Source organism: Pteronotus mesoamericanus, unplaced genomic scaffold (genome assembly GCF_021234165.1).
Source record: "Pteronotus mesoamericanus isolate MK-2021 breed Mesoamerican mustached bat unplaced genomic scaffold, CSHL_Meso_final contig_1201, whole genome shotgun sequence".
In the NCBI taxonomy this organism is placed as follows: Eukaryota; Metazoa; Chordata; class Mammalia; order Chiroptera; family Mormoopidae; genus Pteronotus; species Pteronotus mesoamericanus.
Window position 1 is genome coordinate 340,376 of NW_026555042.1, and position 25,552 is coordinate 365,927.

At 66.7% G+C, this 25,552-nt stretch overlaps 1 protein-coding gene across 1 annotated transcript in view; it reads left to right on the forward strand.

Moving 5' to 3' along the window:
* Positions 1 to 25,552, forward strand: part of CFAP46 (cilia and flagella associated protein 46) — a 53,935-nt gene that overhangs the window by 18,464 nt on the left and 9,919 nt on the right. Inside the window, exons 21-42 of the mRNA XM_054585074.1 lie at positions 526 to 633; positions 1,143 to 1,309; positions 4,748 to 4,879; positions 5,129 to 5,291; positions 7,397 to 7,481; positions 8,422 to 8,560; positions 9,111 to 9,294; positions 10,519 to 10,678; positions 10,853 to 11,061; positions 11,688 to 11,825; positions 12,601 to 12,750; positions 14,165 to 14,313; positions 14,841 to 14,939; positions 15,555 to 15,687; positions 16,274 to 16,420; positions 17,983 to 18,183; positions 18,258 to 18,364; positions 18,940 to 19,116; positions 19,937 to 20,072; positions 23,739 to 23,927; positions 24,625 to 24,813; positions 25,406 to 25,537. Coding sequence (XP_054441049.1) covers positions 526 to 633; positions 1,143 to 1,309; positions 4,748 to 4,879; positions 5,129 to 5,291; positions 7,397 to 7,481; positions 8,422 to 8,560; positions 9,111 to 9,294; positions 10,519 to 10,678; positions 10,853 to 11,061; positions 11,688 to 11,825; positions 12,601 to 12,750; positions 14,165 to 14,313; positions 14,841 to 14,939; positions 15,555 to 15,687; positions 16,274 to 16,420; positions 17,983 to 18,183; positions 18,258 to 18,364; positions 18,940 to 19,116; positions 19,937 to 20,072; positions 23,739 to 23,927; positions 24,625 to 24,813; positions 25,406 to 25,537 — 3,294 coding nt within the window. The remainder of the gene's footprint in view (positions 1 to 525; positions 634 to 1,142; positions 1,310 to 4,747; positions 4,880 to 5,128; positions 5,292 to 7,396; positions 7,482 to 8,421; positions 8,561 to 9,110; positions 9,295 to 10,518; positions 10,679 to 10,852; positions 11,062 to 11,687; positions 11,826 to 12,600; positions 12,751 to 14,164; positions 14,314 to 14,840; positions 14,940 to 15,554; positions 15,688 to 16,273; positions 16,421 to 17,982; positions 18,184 to 18,257; positions 18,365 to 18,939; positions 19,117 to 19,936; positions 20,073 to 23,738; positions 23,928 to 24,624; positions 24,814 to 25,405; positions 25,538 to 25,552) is intronic.

The window sequence follows — 25,552 nt, forward strand, 5'->3', positions numbered from 1 at the left end:
CTCTGGGGGTGCTGTCCGCCCTAGGAGACGCTCACGGTGGCTTATCGGAAGGTGCACTCGGGCCAGAGAGGGGCCCTCTTTGGCAGGGGACCGGGGACCCTGGGCTGTGGACACAAGGCTGTGGGGGGGGGCTGGGGGCGCAAGCGGGGGCGGGAGGGGAGAGGCGAGGGGCGGCGTGGCCGTCGGGGGAGACCACCAGGAGACTCGCGCGGGCGCTGGCCAGAGGCAGGACGCGCCAGGACAGGCGGAAAGGGAGACCCGAGAGGCGGTGAGGGGGGCGTCTGAGCGGCCTGGGGTCGGGCGCCGAGTGCGGCCCCGCCCCCTGCTGGCCACCGGCCCGCCCCGCAGCCAGGCCGGGCGGCTCCGCGTCCGGCCCCGTGACCCGCAAGGCCGCCTGGAGCCAGACGCTCATGCCGGAGCCCCCGTCACTGCCAGGGCTCGGGTGCCTCACGGGACTCGAGTCTGCGTGTCCCGGCCCCTTGGGGCCCTGGGGCTCATGGAAGCCATGCATGTCCCTTCTACCAGAGCACCAACGAGGACATCAGCTCCGTGACCAGAGTCCTCGTCGCCCTGGAGATGTATTCCTGCAACGGGCTGGGCCTCATGGACTTCACCGTGCCCCCCTTGGCCCAGGTGGGGGTCCCCAAGTGTGCCGGTTGGCAGGCCAGGGGTTGGGCACAGACAAGGCCTCCCAGCCTGGGGCCGCTTGTTCCAGTCCCGCCGTGCAGAGGGTCTGAGGGCGCGGCCCGAGGCGCTGGCCTGGGGCCCTGCCGGCCTGGCTGGCTGCCGACCCCCCGGGCCCCGAGCGCAGCTTCACACGGCAGCTTCCTCGGTGGCTCCGTGCAGGGCAGGGTGCCCCTGGGGGCGCTGAGGCAGGGTACACAGGGGGGCGTCTGTCCCCCGGCAGCGACCCTGAGCCCGAGCCTGGGCCTAGGTTTGCGACCAGTGACGCAGTCACTCAGCCTTCATGGCGTTCACGGGGAGAGGGTCCTCGGCCACCCAGGCCTGTCTGGAATGACATAGCACGCTGGCCTGCAGCGAGCGTAAGGCTTTAGCAAAGGGCGTGCCTGCAGCGGCCGTGGCCGTGGCCGGGGGCCGGGAAGGCCCGCGCTGAGCGCCCGCCTCGCTCCCGCCTCCCGCAGCTGGTGAAGATGGCGGCCGCGTGCAGCTGGGCGGAGCCCCTGGTGGAGCTGCAGACCCTGGCTCGCCTGAGCCACTTCGCATACGCGGCCCGCGACCACGAGGTCACCATGGCGTGCTCGCAGAGGGCCATCCAGATGGGCGTTCAGTGCCTGAGGAAGTTCAGTCCGTGAGTCGCCTCCCCGGCTCCTGGCCCCTGCGTCCGGCGATGTGGCTGTCGCCCCGGCTCCCCCAAGGTCCGGAGGGCGGGGGGAGCGCTCGCGTCTGCCTGCAGGGCGCACGCAGTGACCGCAGTGGCCCATGCGCCGGCCCTGGCCAGGCCTTCGCTCGGCTCTGTGGGCGGCAGCAGCCCTGTCCGGGCGCCGTGCGGCCTCTGTCTGCCGGCCCCGCAGCCGGGCCCTGAGGCCGCTCGGGCCGCGCCGGCCACCAGCGCAGCAGGCACCGAGGTGGGAAGGGCTCGCCGCGCCCCCCGCCCCAGCGGACATGCAGCTGTGCCGGGCTTTGGGTAGGCGGCAGGCACCCCAGACGCCTGAGGACCCCAGACGCCTGAGGACCCCAGACGTCTGAGGACGTGGTTAAAGGGCTGTTTCCGTGGAAGGAGAATGTCCCCGGCCCGAGGGCTGCCGGCCGCTCACGCCCTGCAGGGTCGGCCCCGGGGGCCACGGGCGCTTCATTTTTCTAATCGTTCACTCACTGCTCCCAGGTGCCGTTTAGCTGACTGGTGACGGTCGCACTGAATCTTTCCTCCATTTCTGAAAGTGAGGCTCTAAAAAGTTTGTTGCTAATGTAAATATTTCTGCAGTAAACATTGTTTCCCTGAAGGGGCTCCTCTTCAGCGCGCGTCCTGAACCGGCTCCCTGGAAGCTGGGGTCGCTGGGCCCGTGGCCGGGGCCTCGCGGGGCTCCTCACGCGTCTCCCCCTTCCGTCTTCGAAACAGCCGTTCCCACGAAGGCAGCGGCCCGGCCCCCCCGCTGGCGGACGGCGGAGCTGCAACGGGGGCCGGTCCGTGTCGGGAGAAAACCTCAGCCAGCAGAATAGAAAACTGTCCAACAGACGCCGACACACCGCAGGGCACCGAAAACAGCTGCGCCAGCCCCGGCGGGTGCGGCTCCGTGGACCGAGCGCCGGCCTGCGAACCACAGGGTCACCGGCCAGGTCCCCAGGCCGGGCACAGGCCTGGGCGGCGGCCAGGTCCCCAGCAGCGGGCGCATGAGGGGCAGCCACACATGGATGTTTCTCTCTTCCACTCTCTCTAGAAGTAAATATTAAACCTTAAAAAAAATAAAAGCCACACTAAATACAGAACAGGTTTTTAAAGGACGGATTAACCTGCAGGTGGGGAATTTCAACAAGGAAATGAAAACCATAATAAAGAACTAAGCGGAATTTCTAGAACTGAAAAATACGATCTCCGTCATGGAAACGACACGGAGGAGCACAGGTCCCTTTGAACGCGGGTCAGCAGGCGGTCGAAGCGGACGCCTCAGGGACAAAATGGCTGCAGCTCAGGGGACAGAGGTGGGGAGGGAGGCGGAGATGCAGCACTTGAGGATGTAGCAGCTGAAATGTCCTCACGCGGAATTAAACATCACCCGAGACCCAGCATTTTCAGTGAAGGGAGCGCGGGGCAGCCCGAGGGAAACCCCACCTGCTTCCGTTGCAGGGAAACGGCTGAGGGCCAAGCGTGGCGGGAAGAAGCTGGAAGCGGGGAAAAGACGCACTTAACGCAGGGAAACAAGGGCAGGGCCGCCGACTGCTCAACGGAAACAAGGCGAAAAGGGAGACCTTGTCAGCCGAGAATCCTCCACCCACCCAAGACGGCCTTCAAAAAATGAAGGCAAGACCAAGACGTTTTCAGACTGACTGACTCATTCTAAGAGAATCCCTTCCCATTAGACCAGGAAACGCCGGAGGAGGCGGTACCGGGGGACATGTCATCCGAGGAGGGGGAAGAGCGTGGGCGTGGCAGGGCTGGCCCCTCCGCACCCAAATGCGCAGAAGACATCGGCCTCTCAAAACAGGAGACACATGGTGCTGTGGGTTACGAACGAAAGCAGAAGGAAAATGGGTGAAAACCGTAAAGGGAAGGGTGGGGAGGAGCCACGGGGAAGCCTGCTGCTGGCTCGGGCCTCCCCTGCGAAGTGAGGTGACCTCATCGGCGGCAGCCCTGACCTGTGCCGGGCGAGCGCTCTAACCCCGGGCCAGCCCTAAACTCACTCAAACCCCAATCGCGGAGGTCAAACGGGACCCTGAAAAGTACCCCAGGAGGGAAACAAGGGCCCTGCGGGAGGAGAGGAAGGCGAGGGGCGAAGCCACGCCGGCGCGTGCGGCCGGCGTCCACGGAGCAGCACTCCGGCCAGAGCGGCTTGTCCCCCGGACGCCGCACAGGGGCCGCCGGGAGCTGCAGCTGCTTCCAGGAGACCCCTTCCAGGGTGGAGACACGCGTGAGCGCCAAGGCTGGGCGAGGCCGCACCCTGCGCACACTCGCGGCTGGCGTGGCCGCGTTGGAGAGGGAGGGGGCGTCCCCAGCGAGCGCGGGTCCAGTCACCGAGAAAACAGACACCCTCAACGTGCGCGCCCGGGGCAGCAGCAGCGCCTCAAATTCAGGCGGCAGAGATGAGGCGCGCATGCAGCTGGAACCAGGGTCCCCGGCCGCCTCTCGCGCAGCTGAAAGAACAGGGAAACCGGCAACTTCCCGGCCCGCCCCGCCCCGGGAGCGGGACCTGACCGCGCATGCAGGGGCCGAGGGCCGCGGGGCTCCCGTCCGCGCCACAGGCAGGTCTGGTCCTCAGGGGCGTGTTTCAGAATCAGGCCCGCGGCCCCTGAGCGGAGCCGCAGGCAGGGGACCCGTCCAGCGCGGAACGGAGGTGAGGCCTCAGTGAGAGCTGCATCCTGTGTGCCTCAGCCTGGCCGGCCAGGCTAGTCCGCGTCCAGGGCGCGGGGATCACGCGCCGTCCCTGCCGGCCCGCCGAGGGCTCCAGCTGCTCAGCGAGCGCAGGCCCAGTGCCTGACAAATCAGCCATGGGAGACCCCGGCGGGGCCGCCTCCCCGGAGCACGGCCGAGCCTGGCGGGCGTCCCGGGCTGAGTCCCCGTGCCCGTCTGTCTCCACGGCCCCCCCGTCTCCGTCCCGGAGGCGGCCCCGCCGGGCTCTCTCCGGCTGCCCCTTCTGTCCTAAGCCCGCCCTGTGTTTCACTGTCCTCAGTGTTAATAAACGCGCTCTCAAAATTAAAGTAAAATAGCCCCAGCAGGTGCGGCTCAGTGGAGTGAGCGCCGGCCTGCGAACTGAAAGGTCGCCGGTTCGATCCCTAGTTGGAGCGCAGGCCTGGGTTGTGGGCCAGGTCCCCAGTAGCGGACGCACGAGAGGCAACCACACGTGGATGTTTCGCTCCCTCCCCCCTCTATCTAAAAATAAATAAAACCTTTAAAAATACACACACGTGTGCACGCCAGAGGCTATGGCCTTGGGGTTCCATGAGCTGGCTGCGCTTGGCCAGTGAGTTCTGGCTTGGGGCTCCGGGGGCTGCTCCGGGCGTCCTGGGCACACTCACCTTCCTGCGGAACCCCGCCCCTCGCCCCTGCCGCCAGCTGAGGGCGCTCTGCCCGCAGGGTCCAGGCGCAGCTGGCTGCGGAGGCACTGAGCATCACCGCCTGCACCCAGGGCAGGAGCATCGTGGAGAACCTGAAGGGGCGGAAGCAGCTGCGTGTGGCGGCCGCCAAGGCCTTCACGGAGAGCGTGCGGTGAGTCGCGTGGGGCGCGCACCGTGTGGGGGAGGCGCGGCCGTGGCCGTGGCCTGCAGCCAAGAGCCTGTCGCAGAGGCCGCCCCTCAGAGGCTCCGCGGCGAGGTGGGGGCAGGGCAGGGGCTGCCCAGGAGCGCGTCCTGCGGGGCTGAGCCCGGCTCTGACCGAGCCACCGGCCTCAGCCGCCCCGGAAGGGCCCAGGAGCCGCGGCGTCGGGCCGTCTGCAGCCGCTGGCTCGGCCCCTCCCAGGTTCGGAGGCATCGCGCAGAGCAGCGCCCTGGTGATGCTGGCCGCCCGGCACTACTGGAACACCCAGCTCCCGCTGCTGTCCTCCGCGGCGAGCAGGAGGGCAGCCAAGAGCGCCGTGCAGCAGGTCATCGCCGTCATCAACAAGACGGAGGCCCAGACACAGGTGCCGCCCCGCGGCCTCCGGGGCCCCGGCTGCCCCCCGGGCTCTTCCTCCAGAAGGGGCGGGCGCGGCCCCCGGGAGGCCCCCTTGGGACTGCTCAAGCCGGGCACAGGGACGGTGGCCTGCGGGTGGCGGTGGCCCCGCGGAGCTCAGCGCTCAGCTCTGACCTCCCCCGCGCCCCCTCCTGCCCTCCCCTCCCAGAGCACCCAGCCCCTCCCTGGGAAGCGCCGGAAGAAGGGCGTGGGGACGGGGGGGCAAGACTCAGGCGTCCGCTCAGGAGAAACCACAGGAGCTGCCGGGCAGGGCCCACACCGGGGCTGGGCCTTGCCAGCCAGGGCGTCCCCACCCGGCTCTGCCACCAGCCTCCCGGAGGGAGGACCGTCCCTAACCCGAGCCCTTACTCGCTGAGCGCCGCTCCCGCCCCGTGGAGCCCAGGTCGCCTCGCCCTCCTCTCTGAGGCTGGGCGCGCCCCGTGGTGTGCAGACCCCTGTCCACGCCTGCTCCCTGGGGCGCGCTCGGCGGCGTGAGCGGGTGTGCGGGCGCGGTGCCTGCCGTGGGCTCTGGGGCCGCCGGGGGTGGGATGGCCGGGCCCCGCGGGGTCCGGTGCTGAGCTGTGGCGGGGACGGCCGGGCTGTCCCACAGCGGCGGCACCGCTTTCCGTGGCCACCCTGGCGGGCGTGCAACGGCATCTCATTGGGGTTTCGATTGTCCTTTCTTTAAAGACTAATGCTGTCGAGCATCTGTCATGTGCTGATCTCTTCTTCGCGTCTTGTAGCTCTGGCAGCGTGAGCAGCAGTGGCGAGACAGGCGCCCTGCCCCGTCCTTGCCCTCGGAGGGGACGTCGCAGGCTGTCACGCCTGCGTCTCCCGCGTTTGCTGGGGGTTCGCCCCGGACGGCCTCTGTCGTGCCGTGGAAGCCTCCCGCTGTTCCTAGTTCCCCGGGGATTTTAGGATGAGAGGCTGGATTTCCTCGAATGCCTCTCTCCGCCGGCTGGGACGATCCTGCGGTGTCCCACGTCCCGTCGCTGTGATTTTCGCATGGATGGCGCTTCTCAGCGTTAAAGCCTCCCGCTCCCGGCTGCCCCCCACGGGCTCGTGGGGGGCGATGTTTCCATTATGCCGACGGATGTGCCTGGCTGATATTTTATTGAGGATTTTTTGCATCTGTGTTTGTAAAGAATGTGGGGCTTGTAATTTTCTTGTGATGTCTTTATCTGGGTTTGCTATAAAAATCATTCCAGACTCATGGAATGAGTTGGAAAGTATCTCTTCCTTCCCAGTGTTTTCGGGAGTTGAGGAGGGTCTATGTCGAGCGTGTAAAGGTGGAACTCACCTGTCGAGCCGCGGGGCCCGGGCCTTCCTGTTGTTGGCAGGTGTCTGATCACTGGCTCCGTCCAGACTCCCAGAAGTTTGTTGAGATTTCCCATTTCTTCTTCAGCAGCTTAGGCCACTCACTGTGCTCAGGGGCGCTCTGAGTCTCGTAGGTTGTCTAACTGGTTGGCCTACGGTTGGTCAAAGGGCCCTCCGACAATCCATTGTGTCTCTCTGGGCTGGGTCGGAGCGCTCCTACTTTCTTTCCGTTTGTGTCTTTTCTTTTTTTCCTTGTCAATGTAGCTAAAACTTGTCCATTTTGTTGATTTTTTAAAAAAAGAGTCAACTGTTGGTTTTGTTGATATTCTTTGTATTTTCTTTCTCTCTTTTGTAATCTTTCGTAGTCCCTTCTTTCTGCAGTTTGGGGGTTAGTTTGTCTTTTCCCGGGTCCTTGCGGTGTAAGGAGGGGGTGGAGGCATTTGCAGGTAGAAGCGTCCCCCTGAGCACCGCCTTCGCTGCGTCCCCGCGTTTTTTCTCAAGGGCTGGGTCCCGCTGATTTAAAGTGACGGATGTCACTCCGTGCTCTGTCACCAAAGACGCTGTGGACGGGGGGCGGCCTGGAGCGCTCCCCCGTGGCTGACTCGTGCCGGGCGGCCTTTTCTTAGGGACGAAATGTGACTTAGTATTTTAGAAATTTGGCTGCAGTTTCTGTAATTAGATACTGAGCCAAGAGAAACACCAGGTGGTGGAAGGACCCGCCACAACAGCCAAGCCCGCGCCCGTCTGTGCCTCCTCCAGGAAAAAGGAAGCACGCAGCGCCTGCACCAGTGGCCGACCGCGGACTTCCAGGGCGGAGGCACGTCGGACATCTCTTTCCTCCCAGGTGCGCGGACGTGGCGGACAGAGCGCCGGCGCGGCGTGGGGGGCCCTGCGCCCTCGGCCCCAATCCCCGTGCCCGCCCAGCGCGATCGCGACGGCCGCCCCGGGAGACGGCCGCTCCGCCGTCTGGGTGTCACGGGCGCTGGGAGTGCTGCTCGTGGGACCTCGTGGGGCCCCCACTGCGCGCGAGGACCCAAGGCCCGACGGCCCCCTTGTCTAGGGCCTCCCGGCTACCCTGAAATGCAGCCTCTGGGTTATTCTGATGGGTGAGTCATAATCTGCTTTCATAAGAAGGTGGAGACACGCACCTAAAAATGCCGCCCTTAGAACAACGGAAACCGTATTTTAGACTCCACGTTTAAAGGAGAAGGATGATGGTTATCTGCTAGAAATTCAGCACCCCTGCTCGGGGAGCGAACACGCGGGCCGCAGCCGTGGCTCCCGGGGGGACGCGGGGGGCCTTGCAGGTGCGCCCCGAGGGCTGCACAGTCTCGTTGAGAGACGCAAACGTGATTTAAAGTCAACAAAAGGTGGCCCTGCGTAGTTAGATACTAAGTGCAGTTCAGCTGTCGGAACGGCTGCACAGAGAGAGGTCGACAGCAGCCGCCAGGGACGCGGCAGGCGTCCGGTCACGCAGGGCCGTGGTGGACGGCCAGCCCGCGTGGCCTGTGTGGCGCCCGTGCGGCGGAGCGGAAGTCCCACCCACACTGCTCCCTGCGCTGGAAAAAAACCCTGTAGGTTAAATGGTGTCGTCGTTTTAACATTCAGATTCTGGGAAGAACCAGAAAGTGGGGTTGAGCCTAGGGGAGAGCTTGTGGGCGGCGCTGGGCGTCCAGAGCCCGCCCGGTGTCTTGCGGGCCGGGCCGGCCGCACCGGCTCTGCAGGCGCTCCCTCCCTGCTGCCCGAGGCCCCTTTGGGGCCTCACGCCCGAGCCTGTCCCACAGGCGCCGAGGACGACCTGTCCCTGCGCGCCGCGCTCTACGGGCTGCTGTTCCACTGCCACGCCGACCAGGACGACTGGGAGGGCGGCCTGAAGGTGCTGGAGGAGGCCGTGCAGGTGCTGCCGCGGACGGCACATCGCCTGTGAGTGCGCCCGGGCCCCAGCGCCCGCTGCGGGCTCCCGGCCAGGCCTCCCCCGCCCTTTCCTGGTGACTGTCCCCACGAGAACCCAACACGAGAAGTGTGGGGATTTAGCACGGAACACGCGTGCGCGCATGCACGCTAATGTAAATTAGAAGTGTAATTTAGAGACAGGCCACAGCACAAAAACCCAAGTAACTCAGGTTCCGTTTTGTTGTATCTTGTTTTGTTTTTTTTAAAAGATTTTATTTATTTATTGTTAGACAGGGGAAGGGAGGGAGAGAGGGAGAGGAACATCCATGTGTGGCTGCCTCTCATGTGCCCCCCACTGGGGACCTGGCCCGCAACCCAGGCAGGTGCCCTGACTGGGATTCGAACCGGCGGCCCTTTGGCTCACAGGCAGCGCTCAGTCCCCTGAGCCGCATCAGCCGGGGCCATTTTGTTGTCTCTTTGTAAGTAGGAAAACAGAGAAATACTTCCGTTTTGAATGAGTTACACAAATTTAAATGTTGCCGTCGACTCAAGAAGCAAGCCGCTTCTTGCTTTCCTTCAGCTTGATCTTCAAGCACATGGTCCTTGTGAAGGCCAAGCTCGGCCTGAACTTCACGATGGAGATGCACAAGTTCAAGGACGAGAGCGAAGACTACTTGGCCCACATGTGGCACCGCCTGGCCTTGAACTCAAAGGACGTCTATGTACAACTGACCTGCTACCAGAACGCAATCCAAGCCTTGCAGGTGCGCCCCGCTCGGTCCCGGGGGTGACGGGGCGCGTTTCTTCACTCCCTTGACAAGGGCCGCAGACGGCACCCTCTGCAGCCTGAGGGGCGAGACCCACACACGTGCGTGCGTGCGCGCGAGAGTTGGCGCCTGCGCCCAGGCCCCGGCGGGGGTGGGGCGGGGATGGCAGGGGCCGAGGCCCTGGGGCGGGGGCGGGGGCGGGGGGGCGGCTGTGGAGGAAGCGGGCTCTGCAGCGGCTGGGCTCTGGGCTCTGAGGGCCACACTCCTCCAAGCAGATGGGACAGAGGTTCCCCGGGATGCCCTTGGGTGGGTGGGCGGGTGGGAGAAGGGAAGGGCGGGCGCCTTGACTGAGGCGCGAGCAGGTGGGACCTGCTCCGGACAGAGAGGCCGGGCCGTGGGGCCGGAGGGCGTCCGAAGGCAGCCCTGCCCAGGTGCCGGGGAGCTCTCGGCTCAGCGGGGCGCTTCCCCTCGGCGGGGGCAGAGGCCGCATGCGGAGGGCAGGTTCCCCGGGCCAGGACCCCTGCCGCTCCTGTGTGGGTCACGCAGCGGGGCCAGTGCAGGGGCGGTCCCCTGCTCCCAGGGCCAGAGGCCAAGTCCTCCCTTGGGGACGGGCTTGCCGGGTTCCCGGGACCCGGCAGTGGGGACCCGCCTCCATCAGAGAGAGCAGCAGGGTCCCCACAGGAGAAGGTGGGCCATCTGGGTGGTCGGCAAAGGCCCGCTGTCCGTGCCGGCCCCTCGGCCCTGTCTTCTGCTGTTTCCTTTTTCTCAGAGGTACAGGACGTGTTTTAGCAAAGCCTCCGGGCTACGCAGCCGTCACCGCCCCCAAACACCCAGGCCCTGTGGCTCCGGGCCCCATCCCAGCCCCATGGCAGCGCCCGCCAGCCTGCTTTCTGTCCCCGTGGGTCTGTGCGCTCTGGACACGTCACAGACAGACCATCAGACGAGGCAGGCCCTTTGCGGCCTTTCCCTGGGCACAGTCTCCGGGCTCGCGGCGCGTGCCGCGCCGTGTCCCTTCCGCGGCTGAGTGGCACCCCCGTGGGGACAGGCGCTGGTGCTGCTTCCATTTTTAGCTCCTGTGGGCGTGCGTCCCAGGCAGGTTAGGGTGGGGGTGGGCGTGGACGCCAGGCGATGGAGCCGCCGCGCCTATCGCCCCGCCGATCTCGGGGGTGCTGGGCGGGGAGTGTGGCTGCGTCCTGGCCGCCCTCTGCTGTCGACCCCCAGAGGCCCGAGAGCGAGTGGCAGAAGGTGGACTACATCCTGGAGTTCGGCGAGTGGCTCTACCACAGGCAGTTCTCCGTCGACGACGTGGTCTTCCACCTGACCTGGGCGGCCGACATCATGCTGGCCGCGCCGTCCGCCAGGGGCGCCCCTCCGCCGGCAGGTGTGCACCGCGGCCAGGGCGGCTCTGGGTCCCGTGAGCCCCCAGCCTCCAGCTCTGGCTCGGGCAGCGGGTCTGGGCAACAAGGGGAGGGGAGGTTCCAGCCCCCAACCCCAAAGCGCCCCCAGCGCCACCCAGGCCAGCAGCCCCCCTCCCTCCCGCCCCCCCCCGCTGCAGGGGAGGACCCGCCCCCACAGGCGGCCGCGGAGAGACCGGGGCCCGCGGACGACGCGGGGACAGTGTCCTTGGAGCAGCTCCACAGTGTGCGGCAGCTGGAGGGCCTGGCCCGCGCCCACATCCTGCTGGCCCTGGTGGTGTCGCCCAGCGCCGCCGCCTACCAGGACTACTGCCTGGTGGCCTACGCGGCCCTGCGGCGCATCTGGCAGGTGGGGCCCAGGGCGGGGGCTCCGCGCTTCCCGGGCGAGGCCGCGGGGCCGCGTGGTTGCCCCCAAAGGCGCTCTCGGCTCGAGGCGTGCGCAGCGTCTCCCGGCGCCCCCCCCCCCGAAACCGCCCTCCAGGGTCGCTGCAGGTCACAGGGTCGGCGGAGGCCAGTGTCCTTCCTGCGGCTTGGCTTTCGGGGACTCCCATCCCCCGCCCCTCGCACGGCTGCCCCTGCCCCTGCCCCCACCCTCCGCAGCCCCTCCCGGCAGCTCGTGGTGGCCGGTGTCTCAGGGGCCTCCTGCGGGCAGAGCCTGGCCCCCTGGGCAGCAAGAAGAAAGGAAAGGGCCCCGCCCCGGAATCTGGAAGACCCTCAGGACACTCACTCCCGGCAAAGCCGCCCTGACGGTCACCCTCACCCAGTGTCCCCGAGTCCGCATGTCCCAACCCCGGGGACACTGCAGCCACCTCAGCCCGGCCGACTCGCCAGGGCAGCCACAGCGGATGAACGGGCACAGGGTTGCCACTCTGAGGCTTGGGGCCACTGACCCACCCCTGGCGGCGGAGTGTCTGGGAGGAAGGTGGGGCCACATCTCTCTCCCTAACGTTGCAAATTTTTATTTCCTCTTCACAGGTTTCTTTATTAACAGCAAGAAAATCCATTTCAGAGAGTAAACTTCCAGCAGCAGCGAGCTCGCATGTGTTGCTGCCTAAAAAAGAGAAGGAGAAGGTCAAGGACAAGGACAGAGAGAAGGGCAAAGACCTGAAGCAGGTGACGCATCTGTCCGGAGGCGCAGGCGGGACGGGGGGCTGAGGCCCCAGACGGGCCGCACGGCTGGGCGCGGGCGCCGCTCGGCACCCCCAGGCCACGGGGCCGGAATGGCTTGCCTGTGCCTCAGTTTCCTCCTCTGTAAAACGGGGGCAGCGATTTCTCCCGCCCTCCTGCGCGTGCGCTCTCTCTCTCACGCGCACACACACCCACACCTCGGGTGCTGGGAGGGCCACGGGGGCAGGGAGGGGTCTGGCCGCTCCCTGGAGGCCATCCCAGGCAGGAGCGAGGCTCTGGTCAAAGGCCCTGCCCGGCGCCCACAGGCCCACCTGGGCCCGGGGGCGTGGGGGGGGTGCGGCCCTGAGTCCCCCTCCCCGTGGGCCGTCCTGCGCCCCTGACCCCTCACCGAGCGCCTGCGAGGCCTCGGGGCCGCACGCCCGCTGCCCGTCTGCCGGCCGGCCCGGCCCTGCAGCCCCCGAGTGGGGCTCTCGCCTGCGCTCGGACGCCCAGTGGTCGCGGCACGCGGCTGGGCGGGGGCGCCGGGCCGTGGCCTGGGGACCCCGGGGACTCTCGGTGCACAGGGCGGGAAACGCAGCGTGCTCGCCCGGGAGCGCCGTCCAGGCGGGCGTTGGCCGTGGCACCGGCTGTGGCTCTGGGGCGGCGCGTTCGTTCGGGGCCTGGGGCGCAGGGCGGCGCGGGCGGCTCCCGGGCCTCCACCCCCAGCTCCGGCGCGTCCCCTGCGCCTCCCAACCCCACACCCTGCGTCCCTGCTGCACAGCCGCCGCCCCGGGTCCCCAGCGAGGAGCCGGAGGACGTGCCAGCCAGCGTGGAGGCGTGGGCTTCCTACTTCTGCCCGGAGGCGGTGACGGCCTTCTTCACGCAGGACAGGAGCGACTTCACTGTCAACGCCTCCAGCATCCAGAGGCCGGTGGGTCACTGAGGGGGCTGTCCCGGCCGCGGTCCCGGGGCCGTGGCCTGAGGGGCAGCCGCGCCCTGGCCTCCTGGGCCCCTGGGAGGTGCCCCTTTCTGCTACCCCTGGGGAGCCTGTGCGTGAGGTCAGTTACGTCTTCCCGAAGCGTGCGGGCGGGTTTCCAGGCAGACCTTCTGGGCCCAGATCTTTCATTCGGGAGGATTTAAAATCGGGGGTCCCCTTAAGTGAATCGCTCCAGGGCTCCCGGCACAGTCTCCGGTCTAACAGTCTTGGTGGGCTGTGCTTTTCTTGGGTGTTTCCACCTAATATAAATTTAAAAGTTTTTGGCATCACTTAACACCCTTTTATGATCTTTTAGTGGGAGGGGGTCTGCAGAGATGCCCGTGGGTCTCCCCCCTTTCCTGACCGACCCCAACAGCAGTCCCTGTTACTAGTCCCTCCAGGCCACCCAAACACCGCGGGGCCCGGCTGGCGTCCGGAGAGGCCACATCCCTCGGGAGCCCCGGCCCTGGGCAGCCGCGCGGGGTCCCAGCTGGGCGGGGAGCTTCCGGTGGCCTCCACCACGCAGGCGAGGCCACCGAAGCACCACCCAGCCGCCCAGCTGCCTCTTCGGCTGCCGTGATGGGTGCGGCCCACATGCTGGGGGCCGCTGACCCCCGTCACCCCGCAGGCTCTGGCCCGGGAGGCCCCACGCCTTGTTTGCTCTTCAGTGCATTCAAGCCGATTTTTATTTTATTTTAATTTTTTTTAAGTATTTCTTTTTTGTTTTGTTTTTAAAGATTTTATGTACTCATTTCTAGAGAGAGGGGAAGGGAGGGAGAAAGAGGGAGAGAAGCCTCCATGGGCAGTTGCCTCTCACACACCCCCTGCTGGGGGCCTGGCCGCCACCAGGCAGGTGCCCTGACGGGGGATGGATCTGGCGACCCTTTGGTTCACGGGCCGGCGCTCGGTCCACGGAGCCGCACCAACCAGGGCTCAAGCATATTTTTCAAGCAGTTCCTCCAACTTTTTTAATTTTCCACTGAAGAGTAAAAATTTTTTTAAATCAAAAGCGTAAGAAGTATTAGTTGCATGTGTACACAAATAAATTGGACTTTTAATGGACTGGTAGTTTTTAGTGGAAAAAAATGAAACAAAAACAGTGTTGCATAACCTCCTAAGTGGATTGTTTCTGCTGAGACTCTGTAGCTGTGCTCGAGTCCTGGAGGTGGGAGGCGATGCCCGAGGCGAACGAAGCCGCTAACGAGGAGTCCTGGTCGTCCGCCTGTCCCTGCCTGGCTCACTCGCTCACGGGGCGGAGTCCCCCGCCCCCTCCCCCACCCACGCGCCCGGCGCCGCGGGGCACAGAGCTCCCTGCGGAGCAGCCTGTGAGCTGGCGGCCCAGCCTCCCCCGCCTCCTGTGTGTTCGCAGACGCACACGCTGTACTGCCTGGACCGGCTGGTCGAGGCCCTGCAGGAGCTGTCCCTCCACGAGCTCACGGTCCCGACCCTGCAGCTGGGGGCCCTGATTTCGGCCTGCGTGGTGCACAGCAAGAGCCTCGAAGACCTCTACCACCTCCGGTCGGTACTGCTTGCTTCTCTCCCGGGAACGTAAATTCTTTGGAGGGTGCGTGCGACTTGTCTGTGGGCTTCAAACCCTCTCAAACCAAAGAGCCGGCCGGCACAGCGACAGGCCGTGGGCTGGGTGGCTCCAGGGGGGGTCGCATCACAGGGCGACCGGCGTCGACTCGCCACGGGGCACCCCTGGCACTCACACAGCATCGCGCGTCAGCGGCGCTTCAACGCGTGTGTTCCCGTATTCCGTGAGAACTAAGGCAGGACGTGGCCGTGAGGAGCGGCCGGGGCGCCTTGCCCCGCCCTCGGGCGACCGGGGACGTGGGAGCCGGCGCCGTGAGTGAACACGACCGCTTTTCTACCTGCGCTTCGATACAGCCACCTGTTAGCTTCCCCTAGTAGTTTTGCTTAGCCTGAACGATTATTGGAAAGATCGTCAGACCACACATGTGTCTTCGTTCACGCGTGTTCACCGGGCGCCCTGGGCGCGGTGTGGCCCCCCCAGGGACAGCCTGCCCCTTTGTTGCCCCCAGGCTCGCCCTGGTCTGCTCCAACTTGAAGCTGAGAGACGCGGCCGCGTCCCACGAGGACGCGGTGGGGCAGGCCTACCTCGGGGACGCGGAGCAGGCCAGGTGCGTGCTGCCCCAGCGGGACTCGTGCGGGGGTGCAGGCTGGGGGGAGCCCTGCGGCCCGTGTGGCCCTCGTGGCTCTGGGCCACGTCCCCTCCCCGCCCCAGGCCCCCTCGCCCGGCACGGCCAGGCAGGGGCGTGTTGGGAGGGTCCCGGGGGGCCCCGTGCTCAGGAGCCAGGGCCTGGAGGGCGGGGCGGGGCTGCCGTTCATTGCTGACCTGCCTGACCTGCCTGTGCAGCCGCGTCCTGGGCTGGGGCCGAGCGAGGGCAGGGCACTCCGTGGACTGAGAACGTCCACAGCCTTGCACCGGCGGGGGAGGGGGCGGCAGGCCTGAAGGGCAGCCCCACCTCGCTCGGTGGGCGGAGCTCCGTCTGGGCGGGCGTTCTCAGGAGCAGTAACGGGCCAGGTCAGGACAGCAGGCCGGCGGCTGGGTGCGCCGGTCTGCAGTCCGGGGAGGGCCGCAAAGTGCGAATCCGGGAGCCCTGCGTGCTGCCGGAGCTCGGGGACCTTCCACCCGTGTCAGCACGCGGGTGAATAGAGGCCCCTCGCAGTCGTTCGATTTCCGGGTGTTCCTTGGCCGCCGCGTGCTCCTTAGCCGCCTCTCTGACCTGCATCAGCTGCAGGAAAGAACTCGCACTGAAAAGGGAGAAGAACAGGGAGCCGCTGCTGGAAGAAGGTTCGTGGACGCTGAGCGAGCCCATGGGCACCGGGCCCCCCGCGGAGACGAAGCCCCTCGTGGATGAGGACCAGGTACGCTCCGCCGGCCCTGCTCCCCACCCGGCAGGGGGCGAGACGGCAGACCACCCCAGGAGGGGCCCGCGAGGACCCGAGCAGCGGTTCCCAGGAGACAGGCCGGCTGGCTCCCAGCGGGGAGACCCCGGCACGGGGTGGGGGGCGGTGAGGCCCTGGAGCGGGAGCCCGCGCCTGCCTGCCTGGCCGCGGCACCGGGCTCCCCTCTGCTGGCGGGCACCCCTCGGGGGGCTTGCCCGGCCAAGAGGCCCTGTTGTCAGAGAGCGCTTGTCCCCTCGGGGGAGCCACACCCGGGACCCCGTCGGGAGCCCCCAGCCAGCACTTGGGAGACTCGGCGGGAGCGGCAGCCTGGCCCCGGGCATGTGGGCTCCTCCTGGGGGCAGGCCCCGGGGGGAGGCCTGCTTCCGGGACGCTGGGGTCCCTCGCGGTCTTGCTGGCTCGCGAGGGCTCAGTGACGTGTCCGCGTCGGTGGCTGGGGCGCTGCCCGCTCGGGGGAGGGACACAGCGTGCGGAGCGCAGGCGGGGGAGGGAGGCCAGAGGAGAGCGGGCCTCATGCAGACACGCCCTGGACACGGCCTATCCACAGATTTTGCGGATCAACGGGGAGACCGGGAGAGGCCTGGACGGCACGTCCCTGCCGCAGCTGTGGACCCTCAAGGCAGAAGTCCTGCTGGAGATGGGCCTGTGCCAGCCGGCGAGGCTGCTCCTGTCCGAGGCCCGCCAGGCCTTCCAGGTGGGGCCACGCCTGCGCCGCGGCCAGCTGTGTGGGCGGGCCTTCTGTCCCGAGGCCGGTCCTCGGCCTCCAGGTCTGGGACGCCTGCCTGCTTCTCTGGTAGAAGCCAGGTCTCTGGGCGACAGGCCCTGCTGTCCCTTGTCTGCTTTTCCTCTGTGGCCTGGAACTCCTCCACCCGGCTCAGCTCAAGGGCTGGTCCCACAGCTTCCGTGGGCTGCTGCCTCACCCAGCGGGGTCCTGCTTTGTCTCCTCACGGGGCGCACGAGGCCCTGGAGAGACCCCAGGTCTCCTTCCTCCTGAGGCAGGGGGTGTGCCACGCCCCCCCCACCCCTCCCCGCGCACCTGTCCTCCCTGCTCGGAGGTCGTCCTCGCGGGTGTCCGTGGCCTCTCTGGGGCCTCACTCCCCAGCGGGGCTGCTTTTTCCTCCCGGGCTCCGTCTCCCAGGAGGACGGATGCCCCGGGGGACGGGGTGGGGCCCCGTGTGTGCGCCCCTCCCGCCCGCGCCGGCTGCTCCCCGTGCTGCGGACGGCGCGTCTGTCCCGTCCGGCTCTCAGAACTGCGCCCCCCGGGGGCTCCCTGGCTCTGAGGAGCCCCAGACGGAGCACAGTCCCTGATGAAGGTGCTGAGGCTCAGCAGCACCGTCAGAGCCTCGGGAGGCTCTGCTCCGCCTCAGGCAGCGGGGGCGGGTGTGTGCGGGTGTCTCTCGGCTGCTCTGTCTCAGCGTCTTCCCCTCGGCCACCCCTTCAGCCGGCCCCCCCGCGTCGCTCTGAGCGTCTGGGGCTCTGCCCCTGCTTGGCTCCTCCCCGAGGCACAGCGCTCAGCCCGGTGGCTGCTGCTCCGCTGGGGTCCTCCCCCGGGGTGACCGCAGGGACCGGGTCCCCTCCCCGCCCACTCCCGGGAGCAGTGCACTGCCCCCACCGCACGTCCCCACAGCAGCCCAGCGCCCCCTGTCCCTCCAGGGGGCCCCACTGCTCTCCGCGCCCACCTCTGCCCTCCCCACTCTGGTCACGTCCGTCCACGGCGGCTGCGCCCGCGTCCGGGCGTGCTGGTGCCAGGGGGCCCTGGCTCTTGGGCGAGAGGCACGCTCGCCAGGCCTCCCTCTGCCTCATGGCCCTGCGTCCTCCTGCTGGGCGCAGTCCGGAGGCCGGCAAGGCCCCGCCCAGAGCCGCTCCGGCCCCCCGCGCAGTGAAGGGAACGCGGAGGCAGCCCCGGAGCAGCCCCCGGACTGAGGCCGCCTCGCACCGGCCTCCGTGGCCCTCGGGCTGTGTCCTGGGAGGGCGGGGGCTGCTGGAGCTGCCGCTGAAGGGAGGGGCGTCTCAGAGCTCCGACCAGCGTCCAGAACCCTGCCGGCAGCCACCAGCACACACGGGCCGCGAGCCCGACCTGGGCCTCAGAGCGGCCTCCAGGGCCGAGAGGAGCCCGGCCGATGGACACGGCGTGGAGAGGCCTGCTTCCCGGAGCCGCCGCCTGCCCGCCTGTCCCTCTCCGTCCCTCTCCGCCTCTGTCCGTCCTGCTCGCTCTCCCTGCCCCCATCCCATCTCCGTGCACGTCTGCCTTTCCAGGAGCTTGGCGATCCCTGTGCAGAAGCCAGGTGCCTGCACCTTCTGGCGCAGCTGGCCAACAAGGAGAGAAACTACAGCCAGGCCCAGAAGATGATTGAGCGCGCCCAGCGCCTGGGCGGCGGTGAGGCCTTCTGGTACCGCTCCACCCTGACCCTGGCCGACGCGCTCCTGTCCACGGAGCAGGAGGGCAGAGAAGTGGCGGTGAGCAGGGGCGGGTGCCCGGGCGGCGGGTGCCGTGGGCGCGGCCCCGCTGACGCCAGGGCCCTCCGCCCCAGGCCTGCCAGCTGTTCCAGGCGCTCGTGGAGACTTTCCGGGCGCTCCAGAGGGAGAGGCCCAACCGAGCGCCCCACCTGGAGCTCATGGCCACGGACCTGGAAGCCAGGTAGCGCTGCAGGAAAAACCGTCGAAGCTGTGCTTTCCCTCCGCCGCCGCTTCGTTCCTGTGCTGCCTACCAAACCTCCGAAGTTCACAGGATCTCCCCGGGGGGCGGCGCAGCACACCCTGCCCCGGAGTCCGCCCTGTCCCTCCTGCCTCTGAGGGACGGCGCGTCGGTCACAGCCACTTGGGAAGGCAGCCCCAGGCGGTTGGGCGCCTCCCCTTGGGCGGCGTGTCTTTCTTTCCAGAGAGCCTGGTGGCCCCCCCGCCTCCCTACATTCTCAGGGCGTGCCCTGCACTGCCCGCCAGGCAGGGCCTGCGCCTACTGGGCACCCTCCCTCCCCAAGAGGGCCCGGCCCGGCCAGGTGCCCGGCGGCCTCCCCGCCCCACCCGGCTGCTTTCCGGAGCCACAGGTCTGTCCCCAGGAGGTGGCACCAGGGCTTCTGGGCCCGTCCGGCCACAGCCGGCGTCTGCTCCAGGGCTGCTGGCGTCGCAGGGTCTCGGCCTGTTTTGGGGCCACCCCTCTGAGGACCTGTCCTCTAGAAAACGTCTCGGAACCTAAAGCAGAGCCCCCGCCCCCAGGTGCCTGAGCCTCCGGACCCAGGCGGCCCGGGCGTCGGTCGGCAGCGGGCCCTCGGAGCTCCCGTCTTTGCTGAAGGAACTGGACGGCTGCCTGCTGGCCGTCGAGAAGAAGTTTGCGCAGTGTGGCAGCAGGGAGAGCTGCGTGGATGTCCTGCTGCAGCGTGTGGAGATAAAGAGGTGGGCGGGGGCGGGGAGGCGGGCGGGGGGCGGCTGTCCCTCGGGGGGCCCCTGACGGGCGCTCCGTGGCGGCCACTGGCCTCGCTCAGCCCCCGCGCGGCCGCTCCCCTCCCCCAGTCGTCGTCGACCCTGCGGGGCACCCTCCTGGCCCCGGCCCCAGGGCCACCCGCGTCCCCCTGGGGACACCCACCCTGGGGCAGCAGCCACGCGGGGCGGCCCTCACGGGCAGCTCGGCCCGGCGTCCTCACGCCTGCCCTGCCTCCGCCGGGTCCCCCGCGCAGGCTCCGCGGCAGACGCCTCTCACAGCCCCAGACACGGGCCTGCCCCGCCACCCAGGCTTCACGCGCAGGTCCTGCACACAGGTCCCGCCACACCTCACACGCGCAGATGTGCGTCACGAGCACGCGCGCATACCCCTGCTCACACACGCGTGCGCACACGGCCCCACAGGGAGACAGGCACGGCCGCCTCCCCACCCTGGGACGCCCACCTGCCCGGGGGCGCGCAGCGCGGAGCACAACACGCAGGTCACGGGTCACGTGCGGAGACGGCTCTTACCAGGGAAAGCCACTTGCACACAGGTGGAACGTCACTCAGTCTCACCACGGCGACAGACGTGGCCGTTGGCCGTGGGGATCCTGCAGTGCGGACACGGCCCCCGGGCCGGGGGGCAGCCCTGGGTCCCCGGGGCCCGTGTGAGCGAGATGGGGCAGCACTGATGGGGCCCCGCGTGGCCGCGTGGGCGGGACCGCACGCTGCGCCCTCCGTCGCTGCGCGGCGGCCGCTCCGACGCCTGCTGACGGCCCCCCGTCCTGTGAAGGCTGTGTGCCCAGATCGAGCCGGACGGGGAGCGGCGGACCGCGCACCAGCAGGAGGCCTACGGCCTGGCCCAGCGCGCCGTGGCCGAGGCGGAGCAGCTGCTGCAGGGCGTCCAGCACCTCCTGGCCCTGCACGACGTGAGTGTGGGCCGCCGGCGGGGGCCCCGCGCGGGCAGCCGAGGCGGACAGCACCCTCGGCACGGGCCACGCCCCCTGCGGGCGCGGGGCGGGGGCACCCGGGGAGGCTCGCCCCTGCCCGAGTGGAGGGGGCGGCTGGACTTTGCAGGACAGAGGAGCAGAAAGGGAGGGGACCGGAGTGCCCATCTGAGGACGAGCACACGTCCCTGGGCGGACAGCACGTGAGGCCCGGAGGCGTCGCCGAAGGGAGGACGAGGCCCCGGGGGAGCCCGGGCGGCGGCGCGGCCGGGCTGGGGGGCAGATGCAGGGCCCGTCTGGGCCGGCGCAGGGGCGCGGAGATGCACAACCAGCCCTGGGGAGCCTGCCGCCCAGAGAGCCTCTGAGGGAGACTTGAAAGGACCGGCTGTTTGCAAACACGTGTTCCCATCAAAGCTCAGAAACTTAGAGTCGTATGAGACGCCACACCCAACAACGTAAATGCACATCTCACGGCCAGTCAAAAATTACCAGCCGTTATAGTGTTTGTCTCTGGGAGTTTATCAGTCATGCAAAGGGCAGGAAAATGTAACCCATAACAAGGAGGATAACCCATCAATCAGAACCAACCCAGGGCTGAACTGGAGCTCAAGGTCATTCAAACAGTTGCTACAACTGCACCCCCGTTTAGGCAGGTGTTTTGAAGACCCAGATGAAACCTCTGCAGAGCAGGAGAAGCAGCAGGTTAGACGTTGCAGAAGAAAAGATCGGAGATGTTAAAGGCAGCCACAGAAACTCAAAAATTAAACAGAGAAAAGAGAATAATTTTAAAACTTAGAGAGTATCAATAAGCCATGGGGCAAAAGTAGGCTTGGAGTTGCTCATGTAGAGAATAATATGACAATGAATGAATAACCGTACAAAAGTAAACTCCGTGTTTCACGGAGTCACAACTGCAAACCCACTTCTCCTGCCCGCGTTGACAAGGGAGCGTCGTGAGCAGCCTTGAGCCGGCAGGTTTGCCAGCCCTGGCGACGGCACAAGGCAGGGGAGGGCACGCGGCCGTGGCTGCCGCCGGCCACGGGAACACGGAGGAGCCGGCCCCTCTGCGCGGGAGAAGCGGAGCTCGCAGGTACGGGCCTTCCCCCGAAGGCGGGCCTCCCTCCCGCGCTGAGCGAGGCCCCGCTGTGCAGGGCACAGGCAGACGAGCGCGGCCCCGGCTGGTCCGGAGGCTCCAGGCGGACGGGGCACGGCCGGCTGCACCACGCCTGTGCCGCCCGGCTCCGGAGCAGAGCTGGCAGGCCCTTTTCCTCACAAACGCGGACGCAGAATTCCAGGCGGAGTTTCGGCAAACGAAACCTCATTGTACAGGAAACGTGCGGTGCGTCCACGCCGAGCCGGGCTGCCCAGGAGCAGCTGGACGCTCACACGTTGACCGGTTTGGTTCCCCACATTTAAACAAATTCACATGTCATCTCAGTCAGAGAAAGCATTTGATAAACTGCAACCCCTGTTCCCAATTTTAAAAAGAGGACTCTCAGCAAACTATTAACAGGAGGAAACTCCCTCGCCCCGGTGAAGGGCATCCAAGGCGAGAGCCAGAGCCGACCTCGTGCGGCGCGGGGACAGACCGGGGGCCCTCCCCTGGTTAAGGCCTGTGGCCGGGCGACCGTGCGCCGCGTCTGTGCAGGGAGCGTCTGGGCGCCAGCGTGTCCCAGCCAGCTCAGGGGGCGAGGAGAGGAGGTCACAAGCACCCAATTTGGAAAAAAGATGTGCAGTCTTTGTTCACAGATAACGTGACCTTCAATGTAGAAAATCCTACGCCATCTACCAAAAAAGCATAACAAAGCCACGAGTACTAACCAGGGAGTTTATAGTAAGTTCACAGGATATAAGAACTCTATGCAAGTGTTAATTCTGTGTCTCTACTACAAACGACCAGACATTAAATATTTAAAGAAAATACCACTTATGACAGCCTAAAAATGAAGTTTGACAAAAACATGAAACCTTGTACCCTGAGAACCACAAAACACTTGTTCGTTAATATTTATTTATTTTTAGAGAGAGAGGAAGGGAGGGAGAAGGAGAGGGAAACATCAATGCGCGAGAAACAGCGATAGGCTGCCTCTCACACGCGCCCCAGCCTGGGACTGAACCCGCAACCCAGGCGTGTGCCTGACCGGGAGTCGAACCGGCGACCTTCCGTTCTGCAGGACGACGCCCGGCCCGAGCCCCACCGGTCAGGGCCCACGGAGCATTGTGAGGAACAGTTAAGAGACCTGAGTAAACAGCAAGGTGTATCAAGCTCGTGGGTCACACGATTTGATCGTATCCAGATGCCACTCCTTCCGTAGTTGCCTGCCACCCTTCCCGAAACAAGGGCGGGCGTTTCTAGAGCAGCCGACGCGATCGTTTTGAAATGTACGTGGAATTGCAGGGCAACACGACCTTGAAAGAGAAAGACCATGTTGGAAGCCCAACACTGCGTGGTTTTCAGACCTGTTACAAAACTACAGGAATCAAGAGGCTGTGATTTTAGTGTGAAATTAGACACACAGACCAATGGAACATAACAGAGGACCCAGACATAGGCCCACATGTGGACAGAAAACTGATTTTCAACAGCGACGCAGGGCCGTTCGGGGAAGAAAGGCTGGCCTGCGACCGATGGCGCTGGAACAACTGTGTGTCCGAGAGGCAAACGGATTCACAGCCACGCCACCTGCAAAAACCAACATGAAATGAACCGTGGACCTATAAAGGTAAGAGTTAAAACTATAAAACTTCTGGAAGAAAACATAGGGAAAGACCTTTGCAACCGTAGGTTTAGCAGAGGTTTCTTAGACACGACGCCGAAAGCAAGTCCACAGGAGGATAAACAGGTGAACGGGCCACTGCCCGTCAGGACGGCATCGTGAGGACGCGGGCGAGGCGCAGGCTGGGAGAAGCGTCTCCCTGACAAAGGCCTTGCCCACAGGAAACACGGACAGGCCTGACAACCTCAGAGACAACAAACGGCCCGATAAAAATGGGCATAGTGTTTGAACGGACATTTCTCTAAAAAAAAAACACACATGGAAGGTAAACAGTTGGGTGAAGAGATCACAGGCTCTGTTAGTGAATCAGAGAGATGCAGATTCCAAGGGTAACACAAGCAGGCACACCTGCACGGTGACTTTGGAAGTAAAATGCCACCGCTACTTCGGAAAACCAAGTGGCCCGCCACCCCCTCTGGCCGCCCTGTCCCTGGAATTTGCCCCAGAAAGAGGAAGGCACATGTCCCCACACCGACGTGTGTTCACGGAGGGCATCCATGATGCCCGAACTGAGTGGACACACGGCGTGGTCCGTCCACACGGCGGAGAGAACGACCTCGTGCCGCCACCAAGCGAGATGAACCAGGCACAGGAAGCCCGTGCCCCGGGGGCCGTTTCCAGAACCTCCTGGAAGCGCAAACTCAAGCACCCTGCCAGAAGGGGGACCTTCCGGAGGCGGTGGGAGGGAGGGAGCATGAAGGGACGGCAGGGAACACCCATCGTTTCCACCAGGGCGGCGGCTCTGCGGCATTGCCGCGCTGCACGTCAGGACACAGCGAGAGGTCGATGCCGCCTCTCCAGGGCCGATTCAAGGGGACGCTGAGCCTCCCCAGAACCTTCCGGGCTCTGACTGCGCCCCCTCACGTGTCAGGTGCAGAACGTGAACACGCCTCTGATGAGGAAGCTGGCGCGCCTCAAGCTGAGCCTGGTGGAGGTGGCCCTGGACACACTGCAGCTCGCCTGGGGGGGGCCGCTGGGCCCGCGGCCGGGGCAGCACCCCTGGGACGAGCTGCTGGCCGACGACCTGCACAGCTCCAGCGCCGACTCCTCCGCTGGCCTGGTAACGGGGGCGGGGGGGGCACGGGCGGGGCTCGGCCCAGGGGCTCTTGGCTCCGCACCATCCTGGGGCGCCCCGGCCTCCGCCAGCCAGTCCGGGGCCGCGTTCACAGGCACGCCCCCCAGATCTCTGCCCCGGGGACCCCCGCGGGCCCTGCAGGCCCCCTCCTCCTGCGGCCCTGCTGCCTCCCCCGCCGCTGGCGGGGGTCTAGGCCCTGCTGAGGAAGGGCCTCACCCGATCGTCTGAGGCTGATGGGCTCGCGAAACCAGGTCACACGGGGCTGTCCCCCAGCACAGGGCAGCCCTTCCCCCACGTCCTGAGCTTGCGCTGGCAGTTACGTCAGCGCATGAAAAAGTCCATACGGCGACTCACGTTGGATTAAAAAAAGAGTTGAATGTGCAAAATATTTGCTTCGAAGGGCACGTTCTGCCACTTCAGGCATTTTTAGACTTCGCGACGCATCGCGTCAACCTGACGGTAGGCGGATCAGACCGTCCCAACAGGGAGCCGTACACGAGCTCGCGTGCGTCCTGGAGCCCTCCGTTGAGGCCACAGACGCAAACTCCAGTGACCCCCCTCCGCAGGGGCACTTCTCAGACGGTCCCAGGCCCCCACCCCAGGGCTGGGAGGGCGGACCCGGGGCCAGGGGGGCCGTTGGGCTCCGAGGGCGGGGCAGTGACGCCCGCGGTCTGTGTTGAAGAAATGGCGGGCGCTGCAGCGGACGCTGCCCCACACGGCGCTGGCCCAGCTCGAGAGCCTGCAGCCGCTGAGCGCCGGCCGCGCGGAGACCCGCGCGCGGCTGCTGGGCCTGGCGGGGAAGGCCCTGCGCCTGCTGGCCCTGCGGACGGACCCGGTGCCCCCCGCCTCCTGCTGGGAGGAGGGCCCCCCGGTACGTGCCCTGCCTCTTGCGAGGCCATCGCCTGGGCTTAAACAAGGGCAGCATCGCGTCTCTCAGAACCAGCCCGTGAGCGCGGCCTCAGGCTCCCCCGGGGAGGAAGGGCCGCAGGCCAGAGCTGGGGGGAGGCAGCACCCCCGGCAGGACGGGCCAGGAGGAGAGGCGGGTCATTGAGGGCGGGCTGCGCGGCCACCGCCCCTTTACAGAGCAGGGGCCGCAGGGGCAAGAGGCCCCAGGCAGGTGGGGGTGGCCGCCCGCGGCACTCACACCGCCCTCCTGCGAGGGGCTGTCGTGGACCTCGCGCTGCCCCCCAGGGGGCCGGCCCAGCCCTTCCCCGCCTGCCCCTCCCTGCCCTGACCCGAGGGTCCCCAGCCCCGCCTCAGCCCCCGGCCCGGGGCAGACAGGCCCGAGTCGATCGCTCCCTGCAACCCTGCACGGTGCTGCAGCGCGCAGAGGCCCAGAGGCTTAGCTTTTCGGGACTGAAGGAAAGGAGCTCGGGGCGCCACAGCCGGACACCTACCCACAGGCCTCCTGGGCTGGGCGCCTGCACCCTGGCCAAGGCCACTGACTGGCGGTGTGTCCCCAGGCGGGGGCAGAGCCCGGCGGCGTCAAGATCCACCGGGAGGACGGAGCCGGGGAGCAGCGAGGTGGCAGCCAGCGGGCCCGCAGGGCGCCTCCCGGCGACCAGGAGCGCAGCCGGAAGGGCTCCGACCTGAAGGTACCGCTCACCCGT